The sequence below is a fragment of the Thalassophryne amazonica genome, chromosome 15 (assembly GCF_902500255.1).
Source record: "Thalassophryne amazonica chromosome 15, fThaAma1.1, whole genome shotgun sequence".
Taxonomy (NCBI): domain Eukaryota; kingdom Metazoa; phylum Chordata; class Actinopteri; order Batrachoidiformes; family Batrachoididae; genus Thalassophryne; species Thalassophryne amazonica.
This window is the reverse complement of record NC_047117.1, coordinates 83,511,437-83,536,349: the sequence shown is the minus strand read 5'-3', so window position 1 is coordinate 83,536,349 and position 24,913 is coordinate 83,511,437. Positions and strand designations below refer to the sequence as shown.

General features: G+C 40.8%; 3 protein-coding genes across 6 annotated transcripts; 2 read left to right on the top strand and 1 right to left on the bottom strand.

The window, feature by feature from the left end:
• The first annotated feature begins 1,144 nt into the window (after positions 1–1,144).
• Positions 1,145–19,693, top strand: cbx8b (chromobox homolog 8b). Of its 3 annotated transcripts, XM_034189330.1 has the most exons (7): positions 1,208–1,302; positions 1,421–1,464; positions 1,621–1,686; positions 1,858–1,924; positions 2,833–3,659; positions 18,302–18,305; positions 19,681–19,693. In XM_034189330.1, exons 1-5 carry the CDS (start codon positions 1,234–1,236, stop codon positions 3,646–3,648), a joined length of 1,062 nt encoding a protein of 353 aa, XP_034045221.1. In that variant the 5' UTR covers positions 1,208–1,233; the 3' UTR covers positions 3,649–3,659; positions 18,302–18,305; positions 19,681–19,693. The 3 variants fall into 3 exon arrangements, with proteins under 3 accessions (XP_034045222.1, XP_034045221.1, XP_034045220.1); XM_034189331.1 differs by lacking the exons at positions 18,302–18,305; positions 19,681–19,693 and adding an exon at positions 3,690–4,360 and having other exon boundaries at positions 1,145–1,302; XM_034189329.1 differs by lacking the exons at positions 18,302–18,305; positions 19,681–19,693 and having other exon boundaries at positions 2,833–4,360.
• c15h17orf67 (chromosome 15 C17orf67 homolog) lies at positions 5,301–11,763 on the bottom strand. 2 transcript variants are annotated; one of them, XM_034189333.1, is made up of 5 exons: positions 11,527–11,762; positions 10,881–10,887; positions 9,101–9,197; positions 7,059–7,186; positions 5,301–5,429 (listed from the first exon to the last, which is right to left on the bottom strand). In XM_034189333.1, the coding sequence occupies exons 1-4, from the start codon at positions 11,567–11,569 to the stop codon at positions 7,070–7,072; spliced, it is 264 nt and encodes an 87-aa protein (XP_034045224.1). In that variant the 5' UTR covers positions 11,570–11,762; the 3' UTR covers positions 5,301–5,429; positions 7,059–7,069. The 2 variants fall into 2 exon arrangements, with proteins under 2 accessions (XP_034045224.1, XP_034045226.1); XM_034189335.1 differs by lacking the exon at positions 10,881–10,887 and having other exon boundaries at positions 9,101–9,192; positions 11,518–11,763.
• On the top strand, positions 14,148–24,174 carry dgke (diacylglycerol kinase, epsilon). The gene is made up of 11 exons (XM_034189328.1): positions 14,148–14,715; positions 17,624–17,783; positions 17,875–17,994; positions 18,127–18,270; positions 18,357–18,514; positions 22,104–22,152; positions 22,242–22,355; positions 22,433–22,504; positions 22,576–22,703; positions 22,921–23,032; positions 23,668–24,174. The coding sequence occupies exons 1-11, from the start codon at positions 14,276–14,278 to the stop codon at positions 23,881–23,883; spliced, it is 1,713 nt and encodes a 570-aa protein (XP_034045219.1). The 5' UTR covers positions 14,148–14,275; the 3' UTR covers positions 23,884–24,174.
• The last annotated feature ends 739 nt before the right edge of the window (positions 24,175–24,913 follow it).

Genomic DNA, 24,913 nt, shown 5'->3' with positions numbered 1-24,913 from the left:
ATTTAATTTTGTCTCGTAAGTCCCCGTCCTGTTAATTTGGCACAGATTGACTTAAATTGCGTTTAGGAGTTAATACTTAGTTAAATATTATTTTAAAATGTATATTAATTCTGCAGTTTTTTAAAATTCAGCTGAAAATAGTGCTGTTGCCAACGTTATTATTATTATTATTATTATTATTCGTGATGTCACATTGCCAGCTATTACTTTATGTAAAAACATTTTTTTTCCCATTATCAATATATACATTTTTTCTCTTAAGTTAGGTTACAAAATTTAACCAAATAAACTTCGATTCATAATTTTTTTTTGTTTCGATTATTATTCAGATATACATGAAATATAAATAAGCCTGTATATTTAAATATATTGTGTCCGAATGTGTGTATTTTTGATTAGTATTGACATAAGAGCTGTTGTTGGAAAACACAAACTCTTTCTTTCTTTTTAACACCTTGGTGACTGAATTGATTGAGATGACCCATCTTTCTGGAAGATAAATATGAAAAATCTTTCTTGACATTACCGATGTCCGTGTTATCTGATCCTTTTCTGGGCAATAAATCTTCTTTTACAAATCAGACTCTTGGATATTGGGTGTGTGGCAGAAATCGTATTTTAAACAGATTGTTCGCACGCCTATCCCTAACCCGACATAAATAAGATTTTAAAATATGTTTGTTCTGGGTGCCAGCGCTAAATATAACTAAGAACCCGCTGAGATTGAATTAAGATTAAATAATGAGATTAAAAATATATATTTGCCTAACAAATAGTGCCTTCACGCAGTCTGTGCGGACGGATAATATTCAAACGTCATCCAAATGAGGTTACCGCGCCAGCGACACTTCATTAAACAAAACTGTGGCTTCTCATCGCTCAGTGTAAATAAAAACATTTTTTCACACCACGCGTGTTTGTCGCCACAGCTCGCGCGAAATGATTCCACGCGGAGAGAAAATAGAAAAAAAAAAGACACCATTACTCCTCCGAAAGAATTCACACAAGCGATCGCTCCGCCCCTCGCTTAGCAACCCAAAGCACGTAGCAACGGTTTGACCAATGGGCGTTCCGTTCGAGGTTCCACCGACTGCGGTTCCTTAGCAACGCTGTAAAAAAAAAAAAAAAATTGTGCTGACGTCCTTTCTGTTCTGGAGTATTATGGTCTGTCGGGAATTCAGAGTGGTTGGGACTGGAGGAAAATATCTGCTAAAGCTAACGGTCGGCATAAACATGGAGCTGTCGGCCGTCGGGGAGAGGGTGTTCGCTGCCGAGTCGATCATAAAACGGAGGATAAGGAAGGTAAGCGTGATGTTTAGCCCCCTTTTTTACAGCTCTCTGCGCCAGAAACCTGAGTTGGCGCTGTAATTAAATTGCGTTGCAAGCTAACCAAGTGGCGTCTGTTTGTGATGGCACGCAGGGTCGGATTGAGTACCTCGTGAAATGGAAGGGATGGTCCCCAAAGTGAGTATACTACTGGACGCCGTGTTTTCCCCCCACCGCTGGCGTTAGCTCGAATCGGCTAACGGCAGCCGGATTAAGTGGCACAGCGCGATGGAGACTTTAGCTTGCAGGCTAACGCTACGGCCAGCGCTTAATTAACGTCGTTTTATTTCACAGATACAGCACTTGGGAGCCGGAGGAGAACATTCTGGACTCGCGTCTGTTCGCCGCTTTCGAGCAGAGGTAAGAGGTGTCGGTTGATAAAGACGTGTGGGTTTGTCAGTCGGCCTTCACGGTCACAGACGGTGACGGATAACGCGTCCAGTAAATACACGGCCCCCTCCGCGGTGCACTTCTCTCAAAATGTTTTTTTTTTTCCTCTCCCCCCCCCCCCCCCCCCCCCCCCCCCCACAGGGAGCGTGAAAGAGAGCTGTATGGCCCCAAAAAGAGGGGACCCAAACCCAAAACCTTTCTTCTCAAGGTAAAAATCTAAATTATAGTAATGATTAAAAAAATACTCTGAGGCGTATTTGCGCCAACAATCTGAAGGACTCCGCAGTGATATTTTTTCTCTAATTGTGTTTAACTAAAGAATAATATCCATAACTTTGCTGCTAAGTCTTTATATAAATGCGTTGTTAATTTGGAATAACCTCCAAAATCTGCTTCATTAAGCTACAACCTAAGGCGCTTTTGTGTTGGACATGCTACATCTTTTTCTGTAAGTACAGACAAAATAAAATATGTAATGTGTATTAATGAAATTATTTGAACAGCTCACAGCAGCATAAGTGTGAGCTGCAAGAATCATGCTTCCAGTTTAGTAATTATTTTTAAAAAATTGCCTTGTAATGGCTGTACAGCTTTATTGATCCCAAACTGGAAAATTCTTATGTTACAGCAGTAAGGTATCAAACACAAATACTGTAAAAATGAGCTTAACAATGACTGAAATGCCGCAATCACTTTTGACAGGACTCTTAACTAAGAGGTGACAGTTTGAATCAAATGTCATGGCTTGAAGGGCTCGTTATTATGTTATTTATTTATTTTTTGCTTTAATATTGTATAAATATTTGCTTTATTAAGATCTAACAGTTCGGAGTGAGATGTAATTAAGTTGCGTGTACAGCAAATTTAGCAGAGTAAAAGCAACTCTGCCAGGAGTGGATTCGGTCCCACTCCAAATCAAGTTCAATTATAGTGTAAAACCAAGTCATTCAAATCTAACAAGGGTCATTTATACCATGATAGTGTTGATTTTTCAGTGTATTTAAATCTATTTAGATGGGGAACAAACGTAGTCTTAGCATCATCTATTTTAATCTACAAAATTCAGTTATTAAACTGTAACTTTTAAATGTTGACTAAAGGATTGTATCATTTTAGGCTCAGACTAAAGCCAAGCCGTATGAGTTCAGGAGTGACTCAGTCCGAGGGATCACCTACCCAACTCCAGAGCCAGTAATCACGCCCAGGGCCAGAGAGGGCCTGAGAGCTGTTGTTCCCACCATCTTTCCTCCCAGTACTGTTAACCGTGGAGAAGGCATTCATGTCCGGCACCCAGAACTGGCCTGTGAGCACCAGTTTCTTTCGCTGCAGCAAAGTGGCCCTGATGGACTCGTTCACTCACCCAAAAAGAGAGGGCCGAAGCCAAAGCCACGCTTTACAGATGACATTTACAGCTCTACGGCCTCTGAACCTCACAAGAGGAGACCAGAGGAGCAGGTGAGACACAGGCAGCACAAACTGGCAAAGCTCCAAGGGGACAAAGACACGAGTCTGTTAGTACACAGACACCTGCAGAGCCACAGCCCCAGTAATAAGCACAAACACCACCACGCACTCAACCGAGGAGACTCCGGCGGAAGCTCGTATAAGCAGCTTTACTCCGACCACAGCCTGCATCCATACAGAACAGACGTGGACCCACACAGGACTAAAGACGCTTCGTACTACTTGGCACCAGCACACTTCAAGCATAACTCCAAAATGAGCTTGAACATGAGTCGCCCCGCTGAAAAGCCTTACTTCATAGACAGGCCGTCCCCAACCCGGCTCGATGACGACTTGGATGAAGTGACATGGAGGCCGTCTCTCAGCAACATGGAAAAGGTCCTGGTGACAGATGTGACCACCAACTTCCTGACTGTCACCATAAAAGAGAGCAGCACTTCAAAAGGCTTCTTCAAAGATAAAAGATGATGGATTGAACGGTTTCTTGGCAGAATGCGTGGCTTCCTCCATCAGAATCAGTCTGATTCTTAAAGTGTGTGTATAGTGGGATTAGCAGAAGCAGTTTTTGTATGCAATGTAAAAAGACAAATTACAGAGTGCATATGTGTATGTATTTTAAAGTCGGCCATTTATTTAATGTATTGATCTCATCAAATGAAGTCCATTTCACATCCAGCGTTGACAAATGTGAGTTTTGTGTTTGCTTTGCGGCAGCTGAAACTTTAATAGAGTTCTGAGTTTTATTGTCCAAGTTAAAAAAAAAATAATAAAATGTGTCTTCTGCCAGCTGGTGAAAGCTGGTGAGTGATGAGGTGAAGTTACAAGATATCTGTGGATGGAATGTCTCCCTGATTAAATATTGGTTTCATGCAAACTGTTTATATTTTAAAAATAAATCTTAAGCACTTTTATTTGAAAGCAGTTAAAAGAGAAGAATGTATTCGTGTTGCATTCAAAGACCCAAAGACATGTCGGTTAAGAGCAGGCCAGTGCTGAGTTTGTAACGTCTCTTAAATTTGTAATTATAAGCCAAACTAACCAATTAAAGGTAGTCACTGCACATATAGTGTATTTTACTTTTTCATAGAGCATATTCATGAATCATTGTAACAAGATCACAGTTTGTCGATTTACTTTTGACACCTTTCACAATAAATGTGTTTTCTCATTTTGTGTTTTATTTTTCTGTCGAATTTTGTCCATTTTTTAAAAGTGGGACGATTCATAACGCGATAACCACATATAGTAAATTAGGATGTTCATTCTAAATTGTAAATGTGTTGATTAATAATAAAATGATTAGGGAATGTCCTTTGTTTATTATGACCTAAATGCATAAATAACCTACAGTCTGATTGATGAATGTAACGTGAGATGATCTTCAGGTGTTATTTCAAATTATTTTGTCATAATTTAATCCTGACAGTGTTTGAATAATTTAGTTTTTGGGAGGCCTCAACTGTCGGAGCAGGCCGTGAGGACGGACTTCAATCCGATTTCGTTTAAACGTGACGTTTCCTCCAGATTGAGCGGCGTTTAAAGTTTCGTGTCTAGAGACGAAAACTAATTAATTTGATTCCATTTGAGAAGATTTTTTTTTTTCTTATTCGCTGCGATAAATGTTTATACAATTTTAATTATAGCATTTTTCAAAGAATGTACAGTGACGTTTCTTCAAACGGCCTTTATTACGAACTCCATCATACAGCAAAACTATGACGTCAAACCACGTCAATTACAAAAACGGTAGGCTTCTGCGAACTAATTAAAGGGATGAAGGAGATTTTTCTTCATCAGCATCATGGTGGGGAAATAATATTTCTGTTCGTATATTGTGGCCTTTATAATGTATCTAATTTCCAAACTATTTATAATCAGCCGTGGGTTTACTTTTACTTGTTTTTTTGTTTTTTTTTTAATCAAGAGACGCGTATAAGGGGTTTTATATATATGGTAGCCGCATGTCAGTGTAGCTCGGTGATATTTGTGAGAAAAAAAGTCGGATCAGTATTTTCCAAATTGCTATATATATATGTGTGTGTGTGAGAGAGAGAGAGAGCTAAAATTGTCCTCATCATTGTATTCACTTTTTAAATAATAATAACAGTATCCATTATTTGGTGCGCATTCAGTTGATTTTATTTAGTTGCTTAAAGAATTTTGGGAGAAAAAGACAGCTTTTCATTTTTTAAAATAAATGTTCCCTTGTTGCCATGTTCAGTCTTTTCGTCTTTTCACCACCGGTCATTCTGTTGGAGAGTAAAAGAAGAAAACAAACGGTATAAAATTATCGAGTGGAATCTTCATGTGGTTGTAATATTTTGGCATCATGTTCACACCGTTTTTTTTTTTTTTTAAAGAAAAACAAATGAACAGTATTAAAACAAGAGCAATCGGAGATTTCTGACGTCCGCCAAGGACTCAAAATAAAAGATCTGTTATTCAAATCATGACCCGGATTTTACCTGGATCCGGATTTCACAACACTATGCAATAAGTGCATATTGATCCAGAATGGTCTGACTGATCAAGATGTTGCAATCTGATATTTAATTCACAAGCAGAAACTAAATGGTGTCTTCCTGATCTTACGTCATGATGTTTGTTTGTTTCTGCTGCAGAATCTGCATATTGATCCGGATCACTGCCAACATCCAACACCAACAGGATCATCCTTTATACAAAAGCCACATGTGATTTTTAAAATGATCTATTAAGCAGATTTGAGATGATCCCCAAAAGGGTGAAAATTTAAGAAATGATCCAGAATCGGGATCCTGATCCGGATGACCTCTAAAAATTAATCTTCCACGACCTAATATCTATCTGGTGAAAATTTGGTGAGAATCTGTAAAGTATTTATTTGTTTATTTATTTGATGTAATCCTTCAAAGTCTATATAAAGTGAAATCTTGATCCAGAATCTAGATTGAGATCACCTCCAAAATTTATTGGGTTCTTCCATGGTGTAATCTATCTGTGGTGAAAATTTGGTGAAAATATGTAAAGTATTTATTTATTTATTTGATGTAATCCTTCAAAGTCTATGTAAAGTGAAATCTTGATCCAGAAAGATTCAGATCACCTCCAAAATTTATTGGGTTCTTCCATGGTGTAATCTATCTGTGGTGAAAATTTAGGTAAAATTCGTGCAGTGATTTTGGTGTAATCCTGCTAACAGACTGACAGACAGACAAATAATTAAAGCAGATAATTTGATTACGTCCTTGGTGGGTGTAACAAGCATTTATTATTGAGAACTGATGTGTGTCTGTATCATAGTCAACACATTTTTTTTTTTTTTTTTTTTTTTTTGACATTGCACTTCTGCATTTTTTTATACAATTTACGAGTTGGAACACATTTTCACTTGTCAGTGATATTAAATTGTTTTTGACAGATGATATAACCTAAATTTTGTCTCTACTGTTACAAAAGAAAAGCAAAGATAAAGGGGTAAGAGTTCACAACTTATCAAGGAACGAAACTTCGTAATGTGTCTTAAAATTAGATAAAGTTTGTAACCAAGAACAGCTGATGGACACTGAGGTCAAGCATCGTTCAGGGGGAAAATAGTGTTTTTCTGTCGGTCACTTTAAATAGAAAGGATCTACTGCTTACAGCGCCCCCTGTTGGAGGGAGAGGTGCATCTTTGGGACATATTTTAAATTATTTGTGCAATAAGAATCCTTTCGGTGATATGGCTTCAGTCCTGCTTTGAGGTAAAAATCTTTGTGTGTGTGTGTGTCCTTCTGAGATAAAGTGATATAATTTGTCATTCCTGTCGGTCACACTGAGGCCCGTCGTGGTCATAAAATGTGATTTAGAGCCGCACAGAGAAGAACACGGAGCTGCACTATGAGCAGATTTGCTGTGACCTTTGCCATGGTCACACAGGGTATCCGTAGTTCCGGTCACAGCGCGGGGGGCAGTGGGGGTTCAGCCAGTTCTCCAGGTTGGTCTCCTGGGCCCTCTGGTCCAGAGCCTGCATGTGGAGCAGATGCTCCTTCAGGAGGAGACAAACACAGGGTGAAATCAAATCACAAGCTGTGACAGAAGAGGAATGTTCACGCGCTTGCACAAAACCAAATCTGACTCAGAACAAATCTGCCACTTTGTCACAGGCGACGGCTGCACAGTCAAAGTGGAATTAACCCGAAGAGAAGGAAACACGCTCAGACCTGTTACGCTGATAATACAGACATTTCTTTAATCTCTAAGTAGGAATTAGATTCTGTAAGAAAAGCACACATACAGTGTTTCAAAGGCTTTAAAAAAATTCTTGGTCATTTTTTTAAAGCGCACAGGGTGTGTGTGTTTATTTAATCTTCTTTACAGGAGCGCACACACACACACACACAGGACTGATTACAATCCCCTGCGTTGCGAGTGTAAATCTGAAATCTTAAACTGTGTGTGTGAGACTGAGGCTTGAACTGTAATTAATTTAATTTTTTAATATTATTTCAAGTATTATTTTATTATTATTAGTTCTAAATGTGTAGCAAATGATCAACATCTGTTTTTGTCTGATTTTGAGTTGTGTGACAATAACAAAGGAAAATTTAATTTTTGTTTGTGTCACGGCCGGCAGAGCAGGTTGTGGACTCGTTTTGCTCCATATGTGCATGTGCTTGATGCGTACGCGTTGTCTTCACAAAGACTTTCTGTGTCAAAGTCCACAAGGTCACCTTATTAAGATCTTGGGCAATTTAGATGGTCAGCACATTTCAGTTCTAATTGTAGCCACCAGGGGGCAAAGTCTCTGAAACATTGTGTATTTAATATCTTGACAAAGACTTTTGGTCGTCCTATCAAGGTGAAACTCGGTACTCAAGGTCACCTTAGAAAGATCTTGGACATGTTTGATGATGGACACGTGCCAGTTCTTATTGTGACCAGCAGGGGCCTGAGACCCTGAAACCTAGTAGATGCGTCTTGCTTCCTTTTTAGTTTTTTTAAATATCTTGCCTTTTATGTCTTCCATCGTTCACTGTGACTTAACGTGCCTTTTGATCTGGTTGCCAAACCTTTGCTTTTGTCTTTTTCTTTGGTATTCAGAGATAAATTCCCTTGACTAATTATTCTTACATGCTTTCTTTAAGACATTGTCTTTCCTTTTATCAGCTCTTTTTTCCCATTGTGGATTAAAGTGCCTTTTGATCTCTTTACCAGCATTCTTGCCTTATGACATCATAAATATGCATAATCTCACTTATACTTCTCGGTTGGCATTCAGAAGGGTGTAACCCAGGAGAGTCCCACAGTCTGTAGTGGGATATGTCACATGTTTATCAGATCCTCAGGAGGGTGGCTGGTGTCTCTCTTAGAGATAGGGTGATGAGCTCGGTCATCCGTGAGGAGCTCGGAGTAGAGCCGCTGCTCCTTTGCATTGAAAGGAGCCAGCTGAGATGGTTCGCACATCTGGTAAGGATGCCTCCTGGAGCACCTCCTTAGGGAGGTGTTCCAGGAAGCATGCCCATCTGGGAGAAGACAACGGGGAAGACCCAGGACTAGGTGGAGAGATTGTATCTCCACACTGGCCTGGGAACACCTCGAGATCCACCAGTCAGAGGTGGTTAATGTGGCCTGGGAAAGGGAAGTCCAGGGTTGGTCTTCTGCTGGAGTTGTTGCCCCCACGACCCGATCCCAGATAAGCAGTTGAAGATGAGATGAGATGAGATGAGGGCTTCATGGATTGTAATGAAATGTGCTCCTGTAGATTATACAAGACAAGTTTGAGGTTGGGCTTGAAGACACGTTCGTGTAAGTATTGCTCTTGTTTTCTATTATGTTACTGAATAACTGAGAAAAAAAGAATATTATTAAAAGGTATATGGTTTTATTTCATAAGAATTTGGAGGTAAAAATCCCAGTTTTAAAAAAAAGAAACCGTGTGGACTGAATGACATTTCTGTACCCTCAAGGGTTCGTCGGGGTAGCCGGCCTGGTCCTGCCTCTTATTGCTGAGAAGCTGCTTAGCAAAACTCTCCTTGATGAGGGGGTTGGCATCTGCAAAGATTAAAAAGAAAAGAAAAAAATTCCAGTTTTGACTCATGCACATCCTGGAACTGAACCTGAACTTATACTGCACATATTAAAATAGAATGTTGTTGTTGCCGTGGTAATCTGGGGAGAGGAACGTTTTCACCAGAATATCCCTGGTTGTTGTTCCATTTTTACTTCCTCTTCACAGCAGACTCAGGAAGTCTGTAAATTCAGACTCTGCTGTTATTTTTACTAACTAAGGGACGCGGGCGGATGTGCAACTCTGCACACCTCCAGATGTCACCGTCCCCATCTGTCTGTCGTGTATGTAGCAAAGTCGAGGAAATTAATTTTGCGGCCGCTGGTTTGTCACGTTTTGGTGACTCTCTGGTTCTGCCTGGAAGATTTTCCTTTTATCTCTTAAGTTTGGCATTTACTTTACTTCTAACAATCTTGCCTTTTGACTTTTAATGTTCTTTCTTTATGACACATTTTTGTTTGGTTATAAGCACAGGCGTGCCTCAGGGTTTAACATTCAGGATCCGAAGCACATACTCCCAAACCCAGCCTAGCCCACTTCTCTCACTTTTGTATCTTTATGACATCACAATTTGTTTTTTGCTTTTACATTCTGAGACATGTTTTCCTTTGATCTATTCTGTCACATTCTTAACTTAGCCTTTTAAATACTTTTTTCTTTATATCACTAAAAACATTCTCTTCTGCTTCCATTTTTATATCACATAGGACTTCCTTTAGTTTCTTCTCCAAGATTCTTTCCTTATGATGCATCAGAATACTTATTTTTATGTCTCAATTTTTCATTAAGAAATAGAGTATCATTTGATCTTTTCTCCAGTATTATTGCCTCATGACATCACCTGGCATTTTGCTTTTTATCTTTTTCTTTGGCATTCAGAAAAAAAACATTAACATTTGATTTGATGGTTTATTCTGAACATAACAAAAGAAAAAATTTAATTAAAAAACAACAGACAATATCCATCATTAAATACTCTAAAATTCTTTCTTTTTGATATTGTATCTTGCCTTTTATGTCTTCTTTTTTCATTGTGACTTACAGTGCCTTTTGATCTGTTTGCCAAAACTTTGCTTTTGTGTTTTTCTTTGGCAATGACAGATAAATTAGCTTGACTAATTATTCTGACATTCTTTCTTCATGGCATTGTCTTTCTTTTTATCACCTCCTTTGTTTCCATTGTGAATTGAAGTGCCTTTTGATCTGTTTGCCAGCATTCTTGCCTTATGACATCGTTAAGGACCATTCTTTCCTTATGACATCATATAAATGCAGTCCATTTACCATAAATATGCATAATTTCACTTACACTTCTTGGTTGGCATCCCCATGGGTGTAATCCAGGAGAGACCCCACAGTCTGTAGTGAGATATGTGCCACATGTTTATCAGATCTAAACTGTTCAGTATTGTGATTTGGTGCTTGCAGTGCCCATGTAAGTGCCCACATGCTATGGGACTATTGTCACTCAGTACATCTGAGCTCCCTGTGAACAGCTAATCCTCCACTTGCGAGACTGAAGTGGTCTTCAGATGAAACCTCTGGCCTCTCTCTGCCTGCGGTGAGCCTCCGGCCCCCGCGTGGCCGTGTATTCCCCAACACACTGGTCTCTGCACAGTGAGGACCCTCTTCTCTATCTCCCTCTCTCTAACCAAGGCCTATATTTTAGGATTTGATGGATGGTAACAGAGTGCCTATTCATTCTCCTGGCTCCCCAGAGTGCTGGGCCCGAGCAGCACGTGACCCCGGCCAGCAGCCAGACGGTTTCTCCTCGTCTCTTCCAAAAAGAGCTGCAGTGAAAATGAACTTCTGTCAACACGAAGGTGGAGCTGCTGCAGCTCTCACAGCATCGTGGCAAAAACACACCTTCAACATGATCAAGGTGCAAAACCGCGCCGCAACACCGCATAACGTCGTTGATGTCTTTTAATCTGTTGCAAAACAAATGCAGTAGCACGGAGCTGACTGCACAGACTTGGGGGCGCTGTTTTGCACTTGAACAACAGTGACAAAGCGCACCTTTAAAAACACATTACACACTTATACTGCGTTAAAAAAGCGTTTTAGGTCCATTCTGGCGTTGGGGGGGAAGCTATGTGCAAAGGCAGCGTAAGTAAAATTAAGAAAAGCTGTACCAGAATAAAGCAACATGCACATGAGTAAAAATATTTAACGTGTTTTTTTTATATGAATTTCACTCCAAATGAACATAGAATCCGTGCAAAACAATCCCAAATAACTTCATAAAAAAATATGCATTTGATAAATACAAGACATTATTTTGATATTAAATCACAATTCTTTCCCACCTGCGTTATTCAGCAGGACCAGGCAGAAGAAAATCACCATTAACTTCGTCATCTTCTTCACTTTTTGCCGTCCAGGTTTCTTCTGCTCTGAGATCTAAAGTCCAGAAGGGGTGAAAGGGGTCGATTCTCCTCCTCCTGCACGTCAACCACAACCTGGCACATACCTGGTCACGTTGCACATGACATATTTAAAATCATCAGTGGTAAATAAATAAATACTATTATTAATAAAAAAAAATATGAAAATATGAATCATATATCTTGATATATGTCCAAGACAAGTAAATTACTGAGTGACGAGTACAGAATTTGTACCCTGTCCTGTGCATGTGCATTGGAAACTGTCCACTAGATGGCAGTACAACCACATTTCAAGACAGGCTATTGTACCTGCAGCAGTTTGTGATATTTTAAAATTCAGTTTTTTAAAAAAACAGACACTCGGATGTTTTATCTGCATGCCAGAGGATGGAAGGTTTTGGCATTTAAACAGAGCTTGTAGTGCACACAGGACAGTATTTGATGAGAACTAGAAACTAGTGTTGTTAGGGTTCCAAGTTCCACGGCACAAAGCAGCACTGCTTTGCATATGGTGATGAATGATTTGACTTATCATATATATATATATATATATATATATATATATATATATATATATATATATATATATATATATATATATATATATATATATATATATATATATATATATATATATGTGTGTGTGTGTGTGTGTGTGTGTGTGTGTGTGTGTGTGTGTGTGTGTGTGTGTGTGTGTGTGTGTCCTGGTAGTCAGAAGGATAGGGTGAATGTGTCAAAAAAAAAAAGAGCAGGCCCTAGATTAGACCCTTGTGGCACTCCAGATGTCCAAATCGCAGGGGTGGAAGAAAATAGAGGGTGAAGAGAGGGTGACAGTGGATTTTTATAAAAAAAACAAAAAAACACAGACAATCATGAAAAATCAGGCATTCTCATTATGAGACATTTCAACAACTTCAAAATTCTGGACAACAAAATGCCTTTTGGACTTTCTGGTAGTAGTAGTAGTAGTAGTAGTAGTAGTAGTAGTAGTAGTAGTAATAATAATATCAATAATAACTATCATTGTCTCAGGCCACCAGATGTCCCATAAAGAAGTGGGTGGTGTAATGTTTTGTATGTTAGACTACAGGCTTCCTAATCACAGCCAAGTTTCCAACAGGCACGTTCATATCTGACTGTTGTCATGTTTCCAGCAGGTGCAAACTTTAAAAAGCGGAACTGGGAAGGTGGAGAGACACATAGAGTCCACAGACCAAGCAGGTTTTCTACCATTTATGGGGACTAAAGGACATTTACAATCCAGCCTCAGTGTACCATGGCCTACACAAAAAATGTATGCTAACCATCCCAGGGTGGTAGTTATAGCCAGGTAGGGGTCAATGAAGGGTTACACAGAGGTCAAAATTTAGAAATGCTCCAATCATACTGAGAAATATATTGCATTATTTGTATGATCATAACGATTCCAAAAAGGTATAGTTTGGACTATCTATGACTCTATGGAGTTATGGGGTAAAAGAGGTTGTAAAAGAGGTTTTGATCTCAGTGTGTTTCTACATGGTTAAATAAAGGTTATTATAATAAAATAAAATAAAAAAAACAACAAACTGGTGACAAAGGTCAGTTTCAGTTTGTACAGAGTCAAAATTTAAGTTGCTCTAATTTTGGTAAGCATTGTTGCAAATTATTGGTTGAGTTAATAGGGTTTTAAAAAGAATTAGTTTTCACCATCTGCAATGCTTAGTTACAGGGTAATATATATCACATGTCATAGAATCCAATGGACGTCAATCTTACTTGACCTTTACTTTGGAGACCAAACGTTCAACAAAGTCGAAACTATTCCATTTATTAATCCTTTTATTTCAAGCAATAATTTGCACAATTTTTTACCGAAATTGGAGCTTTTGACCTCTGTACAAATTGAAAGTGACCTTTGTCACTATTTTTTTGCTGTTTTTAGCGCATAACTCCATAGAATTCAGACATAGATAGTCCGAACTATACCTTTTTGGAATCATCATGATCAAACAAATAATGTGGTAAATTTCTCAATATGATTGGAGCATTTTTGAATTTTGACCTCTGTGTAACCCTTTATTGACCCCGACCTGGCTGTAACTACCACCCTGGGATGGCTATCATACATTTTTGTGTAGGCCATGGTACACTGAGGCTGGAGTGTAAGTGTCGTAGTGGAACCGATGAGGTCAAAATTGGTGACTGGTTCATGGACAAATAGGAAAAAAGGGTTCAAAACTTTATTTACCCAGATAGGAACTACATAAATGTATTTATTTCTTCTTATCATATTTAAATCTCGCTATGCTTGTCAGATACAGTAAAACAGTTTTATCCCAAACAAAATCTGAATGTGCAGGTAAAAGGGTGCAAAAAATACTAATCTAAATTTGGCATTTATTTTCTTGAACCAGGACTTTAAGCAATTTTGTAATTATTACTATCACAGAGAGAAAATTTTATTTCGAATGACGAAGCAGCTTTTATTTATTTTAATAACATAAACGCGCTGGTCATTTCAATAAAGTTTTATTTTTTTTTTTAAATCCCTGTTGTGCGCATGCGCTGTTTGGGCGCTCGCGATCACCGGAAAGATTTCATCTTCGGCTGAGTGCGTTTTTCTCGTGCGCACGTCGTCCCGTTCGGGTGTGTAAATGTTTGGCTCCGTGCGCAGACTGGCTGCGGACACTCGGTTATGTGGTCCTTTAATTTAACCATGGACGCGGACCAGGCGTGGACGCTGCTGCTGTGGACCTCCGTGGCCGTGCTTGCGCCCGTCCTTATCACGCTGTGGTGCAGCGCGCAACGCGCCAAACGCAGAACCTACATGAAGGACTTCTTCCGCCAGAGCAGACACGGCTGGCGGTGCACGGATCTCTTCAACAAGCCCACCTACTGCTGCGTGTGTTCCCAGCACATCCTGCAGGGGGCGTTCTGCGACTGCTGCGGCGTGTGCGCCGACGAGCCGTGCCTGCGCCGAGCCGAGCGCGACCTGCCGTGCAAAGAGATCATAGCCCAGGCGCGACCCGACGGCACCGCCGAGCACCGCTGGGTCCGCGGGAACGTCCCGCTGGCCAGTTACTGTGCGGCGTGCAAACAGCAGTGCGGGACGCAGCCCAAACTCTGCGACCTCAGGTAAACTCACACAGCAAGAGATGGGTTATTTCATTGCAGAGAGTCACCTGGCTTTAAACGGGTAAACGTGATTATTTGGTGTGATATTACAGAAAGAAATTAATCTATAGCTTCATAAAAAGTTAACTTTTTAAGCTGCCATCACAACCTGAGCTTCCTGTTTTAATATAACTGCGTGAAACGCCCTAAAACTCCTGCACTTTGCGGCTGCAGAAGACAAATGCTGCTGTTACTGCAGCAGTGGCACTAACGTGAATGCAGCATAAACCTGATATCTCAGTTGCCGAGAAACCTTGGACTTTTTTTTAATATAAAAATTGCTTTGGATTGGAGTTCACAATTTTGTAAACTATAATTTTTTAAAAACTTTTCACACAACTCATATAACCCCAAATTTAGACTCAGCGACACTTTCCGTAGCCGGCAATCAATTCACCCTATTCACCCTATTGAGACATCCCATAATCCCTTGTGCACCAGAGAGGCAGTGCAGTCAAAATAACATGGAGAAACCACATGACGACAATTGCAAATAAACATTAAACTACCAAAATGTAAATTTGCCTTCTTACACGCAACCCAAATTTCAGACATTATGTATATGTGTGTGTGTATATATATATATATATATATGTGTGTGTGTGTGTATGTATGTATTTTACATTACTCTGGAACAAATAGTGTTGTAAAGGACAATAAGCAGGATGTTAAAGAGCAAACTTCACTTTCCCCCAGAACTACATAAATGGGAAGAGATCACGGCTCACATAATTCTCATTGTAAATAACTGCAAAATCACTTGAGATTTTCACGTGTTTATATAAAATCAACACAATAGCAACGTCTAAAAACCCAGATAATAAATTCATGATTGTTTAAGGCAGAATATACAAAGAGTTTTACCTTGTGATGTTGATGCTGTTGTCCGTGTGCAGTGGTTAAATTGCAGCATTGTCAGAATGTGTCAGTGCATTTCTCAGTATTGTTGACATCTCGCAAAACAGCGACTTCTCTGAGATTTTGCGGGATTTGAAATCTCAATAAGAGCGAATTGAGGTTTCAAATCTCACAAGATCTCAGAGAGGTGGCTTTCACTACAAGATATATATATTCAGGGGTGCACATAACTGGTGCTCATTGTGTTCATGCGTGCTAAACATCGTTGATGCACAGCAGAGGGAAACACTTTTCCTATAATCTGTCATTGCTTTCCTCTTATGAAGCACTTCCCTTGTGTTTTCTGCTATGCATCATTTATTTTTAGCATGCACACGCACCATGAGTACCAGTTATGTGCACCCCTGTATATATTGTAAAGGTTTCATGGCTACAGAGGGTACTGCTATGGAGGCACCAAAAAAACGCTGGGATGAGGGGAAAATGAAGAAGAAAACAAAAAGCAGTTATTCTTACATTTGCTTTGACTTCTGTTTCATTGCAGACAATAAGAAACCAGATGCTCATATTTTATATTCTGTATGGTCGACATTGAGTTTGTTAATCTATATGAATTCTTGCCTTTCAGGCCTTCAATACTTTACATAAAAGTTGCTATGCTGAAGCATTTCCCACTTTGCAATGTTGCCATTCATTCTCACAACACTTAAGATGTTTTGGCGTTGAGGATTCCAAGCGGTAAGGCGTTTCAGCTGTTAATTTGTCCCATTCTTTCTGCAGACACATCTCAAGGTGTGCAACAGTACGCTGTCGTCGTTGATGCATTTTTCTCTTTAAAATTCTCCACACATTGGGGACTGCAGGCAGGCCTGTCGCGTGTTCGTACCCTCTTCTTCTTCTGCCATGCCTTTGTAATATGTGCACAATGTTGTTTTGTATTGTTAAGCAAGTGAGAGCGGGCGAGAGGCAACAACAATAATGCTGGTCTGTTCTTGGGGTGGGGGGAAAAAAATCAATTCTCTGAAGCATTCAGATTTTAATTTTAATTTTTTTTTTTTTTAAGTATAAAGAATGCAAACAGTTGTCCACATTACCAGGAAATACAGTTAGATGACAGAATGTGGAATGGTTTCAAACTGTTTCAAAATGGAGTTGTATAAAAAAATTACACCCTGGACATTTGTCACAAAAGTGTAAAATACTCCCCCCCCCAACCAAAAAAAAGCCCAAAAACCTTTTTTCTTTGATACCACGATGTAAACATGTTTATTTCTGCTGTAAAAGTCCCTTCACCTTCTTTTCACATGGGGTAGCCACAGCTGATCCAAGATAAATTCTGTATGTTTATTTGGCACAGGTTTTACACTGGATGCACTTCCTGACTCAGCTCCACATTCCATGGAGAATGGGCAGGGGTAGTCCTGAACCAGGAACCTTCTGCTCTGAAAACAAGTGCACTAATCATTTGGCCACCACGCTGCCCATGTTTATCTCTGTTATGAAATTGGACATTTTAACATGGGCTTTTATGGGAATTGCTTGCTTTTTTTCCACCATCCTCAAGCGGCTACTGCAGGAACTGCAGGCTTTGGTGCTTCAGTACTGCTTTGATTCGTCAGCACTGGATGTTGTGGATGATGTCATGATTTAAATAAATATCCATATTAAGATAAAAAATACAAAATTTGAAAGGTTTGTAATCATAAATGTGCAGTTATCTAGATTTCACAGTTGTGACATGTCACAGCAGAGATATGTTCTGCTGTGGGCTGGAAACTGCTGGCGCCAAAGCTCACCAGCCTCCTCGGGCTGTAATCACACAATGTGCCGCAAAAAAAGCTTCTATTTTCAACATTTAATTTGGTCTGATAGACGCTGATGATCTCTGCGTGGCACAATGTTATTACTCTTCTTATCTCAACTCATCACACTTTTCACCCCCTCGCTTGCCAGCTCTGCAGGTCAGAGGTCAGGCGCTCATGTAATTGTGTTTCCCCCTGTACGTCCTCAGGTGTGTGTGGTGTCAAACCACAGTGCACGACGACTGCATGAGCAGCATTCCGCACGCTGACCACTGTGACCTGGGCGAGTTCCGCAGCCTGATCATCCCGCCTCACTACCTCTTCCACGTCAACAAGCTCCGCCGCCGACAGCCCGATGAGTACAGCAAGGTGCCGACACTCGCAGAACCCGCCGGTTCAGGTTGGACTCAGTGTGGGTTTTGCAGAAAAACAGATGTCATGTGCGTTTGTGTGTCTGCAGCTGGCGTCTTCCTGCGGCAGCGGCTGGACTCCGGTTTTGATCTTGGCGAACACGCGCAGCGGCAACAACATGGGTGAAGTTCTGCTGGGAGAGTTTCGGACCCTGCTGAACCCTGTGCAGGTCAACTGGCAGCCGGCGTGTGTTGAAACATGAACTGACAGCGTGCACGTGGAGCTCATCTGATTTAATGATTAACATTTGAGAAAGTTTAGTATGTGAGTGTTTCTGGACATGCTTGTGTCTGTCCTGCAGGTGTTTGACCTGTCACAGCTGGCGCCATCCAAGGCGCTCCAGCTGTGCACGCTGTTGCCCCCCGGCAGCGTCCGGGTGGTCGTCTGTGGCGGGGATGGCACGGTGGGCTGGGTGCTGGATGCCGTTGACACCATGAAGCTCAAGGTGAGGCTGGAGTGCGTTTCAGAACAAGGAGTCTGGTTTTGTTTTTCTCCTCACTGCCCGCTCATGTTTTTGTTTTCCTGTTTCAGGGTCAGGACCAGTTTGTTCCGAGGGTCACCATCCTGCCCCTGGGGACAGGAAATGACCTTTCGAACACTTTGGGTTGGGGTGCTGGCTATGCTGGAGAGATTCCTGTGGAGCAGGTTCTCCGGAACATCCTCGATGCAGAGGTGGTCAAAATGGACAGGTGGGGGCAGCAGCGCAATGTTTCCTGTCTGCTTTAGGGAAATTTTTGTTGCCATATTATCTGGATTATATGTCACACCAGAGTATTTATCTCATCAATCAAAAAGTACATCACAAGGAGGCAAACAACAACAAAAAAAACTTGTACAAGTTGCATTGATTTTTTTAAAATAGGGTGCAACAAGAAGTCACACCAACAAAATTATTTTTATTTCTCTCATTGGCATAAAGACATAACTGTACCGCTGATAAAGGAGAATTCCACCTAATTACAGTCTACAACAGGCTCTGTTTTTAGGTGTTTTGGGGTCATTTTCTCACTCAAGACTATAATGAATTGAATTGGCGCTTTATTTAAAATGCATACACCACATTAACAAGCAAAAGCTAACAGGCCAATAATAATATTGTGAGAGACAAAACAGTCATCAATCAATCAATCAATTTTATTTATATAGCGCCAAATCACAACAAACAGTTGCCCCAAGGCGCTTTATATTGTAAGGCAAGGCCATACAATAATTACGTAAAAACCCCAACGGTCAAAACGACCCCCTGTGAGCAAGCACTTGGCGACAGTGGGAAGGAAAAACTCCCTTTTAACAGGAAGAAACCTCCAGCAGAACCAGGCTCAGGGAGGGGCAGTCTTCTGCTGGGACTGGTTGGGGCTGAGGGAGAGAATCAGGAAAAAGACATGCTGTGGAAGGGAGCAGAGATCAATCACTAATGATTAAATGCAGAGTGGTGCATACAGAGCAAAAAGAGAAAGAAACACTCAGTGCATCATGGGAACCCCCAGCAGTCTAAGTCTATAGCAGCATAACTAAGGGATGGTTCAGGGTCACCTGATCCAGCCCTAACTATAAGCTTTAGCAAAAAGGAAAGTTTTAAGCCTAATCTTAAAAGTAGAGAGGGTGTCTGTCTCCCTGATCTGAATTGGGAGCTGGTTCCAGAGGAGAGGAGCCTGAAAGCTGAAGGCTCTGCCTCCCATTCTACTCTTACAAACCCTAGGAACTACAAGTAAGCCTGCAGTCTGAGAGCGAAGCGCTCTATTGGGGTGATATGGTATTAACTGAAGGCTTTTCAGGGAACTTTTAGGACAACCTGATAATAATAAATTACAATAGTCCAGCCTAGAGGAAATAAATGCATGAATTAGTTTTTCAGCATCACTCTGAGACAAGACCTTTCTAATTTTAGAGATATTGCGTAAATGCAAAAAAGCAGTCCTACATATTTGTTTAATATGCGCTTTGAATGACATATCCTGATCAAAAATGACTCCAAGATTTCTCACAGTATTACTAGAGGTCAGGGTAATGCCATCCAGAGTAAGGATCTGGTTAGACACCATGTTGTTGACAACAGTCACCACAAACTGCTTTTTGTCACCACTGAACAAATGAAAATGTCATTAGCAGTGCCCAGATGCATGGACTGCTTTAATGTAGAGCTAAACGTGCATGTGTTTACCTCACTAAATGTAAATAAGCTTTTAAAAGTGACTGATTATACTGTTAGCCTTACCTTAGCCTAACTTAGCTCTGTTGCAGCTATCCCACAAAGAGCAAACAAATGGAGTGTAGAGTTGGAGCTGGATGTCTCAGACCCAGCCTCTCCTCCACATTCAGATCATATACAGGAGCAGTGTTCATTATACAACTAATGAATGTTTGAGTTCAATGGTACGAATATTTCATGAGTTGAAAGCTGGAACAAGCCATTCAACGAGGCAAAGCTGAGTTGAATGGTTTGTTCCAGCTTTCACTGAATTGAATATTCGTTCCATTGAAAGAATGTAAAAACATTTATTTGTTTTATGTAACGGCTAAAATAGATCCTTGTCATTCGATATTTTATTAATTTATAAACAACAGAAAAGGGATTTACATTTTGGTGTTCCACTACTGCTAAAGTCCAAATTGTAACATGTAGCCCAGTGATGCTGTGCACTGACTTCGGACTTCCATTTAAAAAAAAAAAAAGACTTTGTGTAGTTCCTCAGTCCAGCCAAAAATTACATCAGTGTTTCATGTGAACAGCTCTTCATGCAGCCAGACGGCTTACAACGGAGTGGATTTTTTTTTTGTGTGTGTGTGTCGCAGCGTCTGTTAGCTCAATCAAATCATCCTGTTGTTGGCGCGCGCACACACGCAACCAGCTCGGTCGACTGTGTACATCCTCAGTGCAGCGAAAAAAAAAAAAATCACATCAGAAATGAGTCCAGCTTTTCTTTTTCTTCCTGCTCACAGCCTCCAGGCAGCACAATGGATTTGTTTTGTGTGCACATGCACGGACGTGTGGGCGCGCATGCGTGTGCGTGCACGAGCATGTGTGATCACACACATATGCGTGTGCGTGCGCGAGCATGTGTGATCACACACATATGCGTGTGCGTGCGCGAGCATGTGTGATCACACACGTGCGTGCGCGAGCGCGTGTGATCACACACGTGCGTGCGCGAGCGCGTGTGATCACACACATGTGCGTGCGCGTGTGATCACACACATGTGCGTGCGCGTGTGATCACACACATGTGCGTGCGCGTGTGATCACACACATGTGCGTGCGCGAGCGCGTGTGTGTGTGTGTGCGCAGAGTGCAGTCAGTTTCTTGTGCAGTATCTGTAAATCACGTGCAATATTCCCGTGCAATATGATTCCACAGTTGTATATAATTCTCATTTTACATTTTACGTGGTCCACATTTCATTTTACTTTATTTTACCTTATGTTTATATTAGTTTTACATATACTCTGAATAATTTACTGTTAAATTTCACTATCTTTTATTTTGGCTAAAAATTACTCGCACCACGGAAAGCATCTTTTTTGGAGTTGCACTCAAATCTCGTAATGTAAATTACAATGACAATAAAGGCGATTCTGATTCTGGTACCAAAAGTATGGAACCAAATTTGCACTCTGAATGCAATGCAACACAAATGGGATGAATTAATCCATGTCATGTGACATACAAAGCACCACTCAAATGACAAGGATCCACTCAGCCGTTATATTATAGTTATCATGCGTGTAGATGGTGCCATCTGCTGCCCATAAATGATAATGCAGAACAAGTATAAGGACCAGCCAAACAATTTTTTTTTAAGCACAACTTATAGCCTGGAAAATATAGTCATAACCATGTTTGAAATCTGATTAAAATTTTATTATTTCATTATTTGCATCACATTCTTTCTGGTCAAAAGCTAAATAACACTTTAGGAAAACCTTTGTCAACTTATCCTATGTCCTCACTGCACTGTCAACGGTGGAAGTGGCGATCAAACATTATTTCATCTTTGTAAACTTTTAAGACTTTCGAAAAACAAACAAAAAAAATTGTCTCTGTCATCTGGTGCAATATTTTATTTTGCATCTGCCTCAGAAATCTGCATGTGTGCAGACCTGTATTGCAGACCGAATGGTTCCCCCCTAAAAATTGGTCCCCCTAAAAAAAAAAAAAAAAAAAAAAAAGTCACCTGTTAAAACAGGTGTTTGTTGCTGTTAAAAAAGTTTTTTTTTTTTGATTATCAAGACCTGCAGTCAGGTTTTTTTTTATTTTTGGTTTGTATTAATGTTTTTCAGATGGAAAGTGCAGGTCGCATCAAAAGGTGCCTACTTTCGTAAGCCAAAGGTGAGTCCATTTGTCACTGTGTCTTTGGTTCTGGCTGTGGTAGTGAACCGAACTGCTCCTTTTGTTTACCTGATTCTGGGTCTCCTCAGGTTCTGACCATGAACAACTACTTCTCTGTGGGACCTGACGCTCTGATGGCGCTCAACTTCCACACACACCGTGAGAAAACGCCCTCCTTCTTCTCCAGCCGCATCATCAACAAGGTTTGAAGCACTTCACGTGTGTTAACCATGGACTGATGCATGCTGGGAAAAGGCGCTAACTCTCTGTTCTCTGCCAGGCTGTGTATTTCCTGTATGGCACCAAAGACTGTTTAGTGCAGGAGTGCAAGGATCTGAATAAGAGGATTGAGGTACATTTAGGCATTTATACATTGGGCGGGGCTTGGTTTGTTATCGCTCAGTGTGCATGTTCTTGTGACAGCTGGAGCTGGATGGGGAGCAGGTGGCGCTGCCTAGTCTGGAGGGCATCATAGTCTCTAACATTGGCTACTGGGGCGGCGGCTGCAGACTGTGGGAGGGTATGGGGAATGAACCCTGCCCCCCGACGAGGTAACACACATACACACCACGTTTAGTTAATTGTTGTCAGATAAATTGATTGATGGTTGAGTCTATAAAACGTAGATGTTACCATCAGGTGTCACCAGTTAGTTAGTAGTCGGTTGTTAAAGAGAACTCGTGCTGCTGATGGCGAGTTGTGTGGTTTTAGCACAAACAGTTAATGGCAAAAGTTAATGGTTGCTTTGTGGGGGGGGGTTTCCCCCAGGGTGGATGACGGTCTGCTGGAGGTTGTCGGTGTGTTTGGTTCCTTCCACTGTGCTCAGATCCAGGTCAAGCTGGCGAACCCGCTACGGCTGGGTCAGGCACACACTGTCAGGGTGAGCCGGTTATCTGTGTGTTTTCTAGTTCAACCAAATGTAAAGTAATATTTATCTTAACGGGACAGACAGTCTGAACTGACATCACGTAAACCAGGGTAACCATCAGTGTGACTGACAGGCTTCATACAGCCTCCTGTTTCCCTCAGTAACCGCCTGTTTACAAGGACATTAAAGGACTCCAATTAGCTTCACTTTTTTTTTTTTACAACGCTGTCAAGACACGTTTTGATTATTCAGCATTTGATATGTAAACGTCATCAGGCAGAACTAACACGTCGCTACTTTTGGCAGTGAGTGAAATGTGTAGATGTCCGTTTCATACTTTCCTGAATGTGCTGCAAAACAAAAACATTTTAAAGTGATTAAAAAGCTTTTATTGTGAAAGGCAGAGCTACTTCAATGTTTTGAAAAGTTAGATTTTATTATCATGATGCCATAAAAACACAAATACATTTTATTAGTAAAATATTTTCCTTCTTGGTGCCTCCTACTGGGTAAAGGCTGGAGCTGCACCCTGTGCTGATGCAGATGAGATGACATCATAGTGACCTCACATGCAGCGAATAATAGTGTGTTGTTACTTACTTACGCTCATTAACTGTGTGACGCGTCCGGTGCCGTTTCCTCTCCAGCTGGTTCTGAAGAGCTCCACGATGCCGATGCAGGTGGACGGGGAGCCATGGGCGCAGGGCCCCTGCACCATCACCATCACCCACAAGACGCAGGCGCTCATGTTGTATCACAGCGCCGAGCACACAGACGACGACGAATCCAGCGCCTCTGACGCAGAAAGCCCCACCCCCCATGACTCGCCAAGACCCCCGGCGCAGACCTCCACAGACATCTGACCTTCAGATCGTTTCCTCTTTGCGTCTGTTCTTCTGTTGTGAGACAGTTAATCCACATTTCAGCCCGTGTCGATGAACATGGATGTTGTTTTCCTACGTAAATGTCTCCCATCTTTACAGGTGAGCGTCTCAAGGTCAACTGGAGGTTAGCTACCCCCCGTGAAATTACCCAGTTCTCCCTCCACAGGCGGGACAGTTAGCAGGTGAATATTTCAGAGTACATTTGCGGTTTATTTGCACTGATCGTTGGTGCCGTACTTGACACACACACACAATTAACAGTATTTAGAATGAAAAGCCCGTCACAGCTGCACAGGAGAGTTTGAGCCTTTTTTTAAGAGCCAAAAAAACAACCATTTGACTGACCACATCCCTTATTTTAATATTAAAACAAAGCCATAACTTTATAGCAACATAATAAAAACCTCCTTAGGTCATTACATGTAAACTGACCTTATATCTGTTACTCATAATTAGCACATAAAGATTATTAACCGAGCGAGAGGTCAGTGCGAAAAACACCGAGGTCTGTTATCCCCGTACAGACCGAGCAAGTGAGGTTAATAATTTGTCTATTATATGGCTGCTATATGCATATAAACACGCAAACTTACAGTATCACCCAAATATGCTGCTGATGGTGTTGGGCTCCTTCGCTTTCTTCACCTCCGTGAAGAACTTGCTAACAGATGGTCCAGTCGTTAGCTGGTAAGCTTTCAATCTTTCTTTTTTTTGTTGTTGTTTGTTTTGCTGTTGAGGTATTTATGGCGTATGTTCATGTCCGACTTGCTTTTTGTAATCGTGTTTTTAGCTTCCTGGTTTGTAAAGAAAATATGCATTAAGGACCGATTGTCATGGGAAGCGGTCTGGATATGGGAAAACATCCGACCGGTAATCAGCCAGCATCACAGCCATATAATAATATATTTTATTTATCTTTAAATAAAAATAAGCACTCCTATGTTTTACATTAACATTTCAGAATATCTTGATTTAATAAGAAACTATTACATTGTACGACTGAAATCAC

Excerpts from the sequence above, each read along its gene's own strand:
- c15h17orf67 (XM_034189333.1), bottom strand. The coding sequence starts at position 11,569 with ATGACGAAGTTAATGGTGATTTTCTTCTGCCTGGTCCTGCTGA. Across the intron at positions 7,187-9,100 it reads ACCCCGACGAACCCTTGAGG|GAGCATCTGCTCCACATGCA; the intron begins GTACAGAAATGT and ends CTCCTCCTGAAG.
- dgke (XM_034189328.1), top strand. The coding sequence starts at position 14,276 with ATGTGGTCCTTTAATTTAACCATGGACGCGGACCAGGCGTGGACGCTG. Across the intron at positions 17,784-17,874 it reads AGCCCGATGAGTACAGCAAG|CTGGCGTCTTCCTGCGGCAG; the intron begins GTGCCGACACTC and ends GTGTGTCTGCAG. Across the intron at positions 22,704-22,920 it reads GAACCCTGCCCCCCGACGAG|GGTGGATGACGGTCTGCTGG; the intron begins GTAACACACATA and ends GGTTTCCCCCAG.
- cbx8b (XM_034189331.1), top strand. The coding sequence starts at position 1,162 with ATGGTCTGTCGGGAATTCAGAGTGGTTGGGACTGGAGGAAAATATCTG. Across the intron at positions 1,465-1,620 it reads TGGAAGGGATGGTCCCCAAA|ATACAGCACTTGGGAGCCGG; the intron begins GTGAGTATACTA and ends TTTATTTCACAG. Across the intron at positions 1,925-2,832 it reads CCAAAACCTTTCTTCTCAAG|GCTCAGACTAAAGCCAAGCC; the intron begins GTAAAAATCTAA and ends GTATCATTTTAG.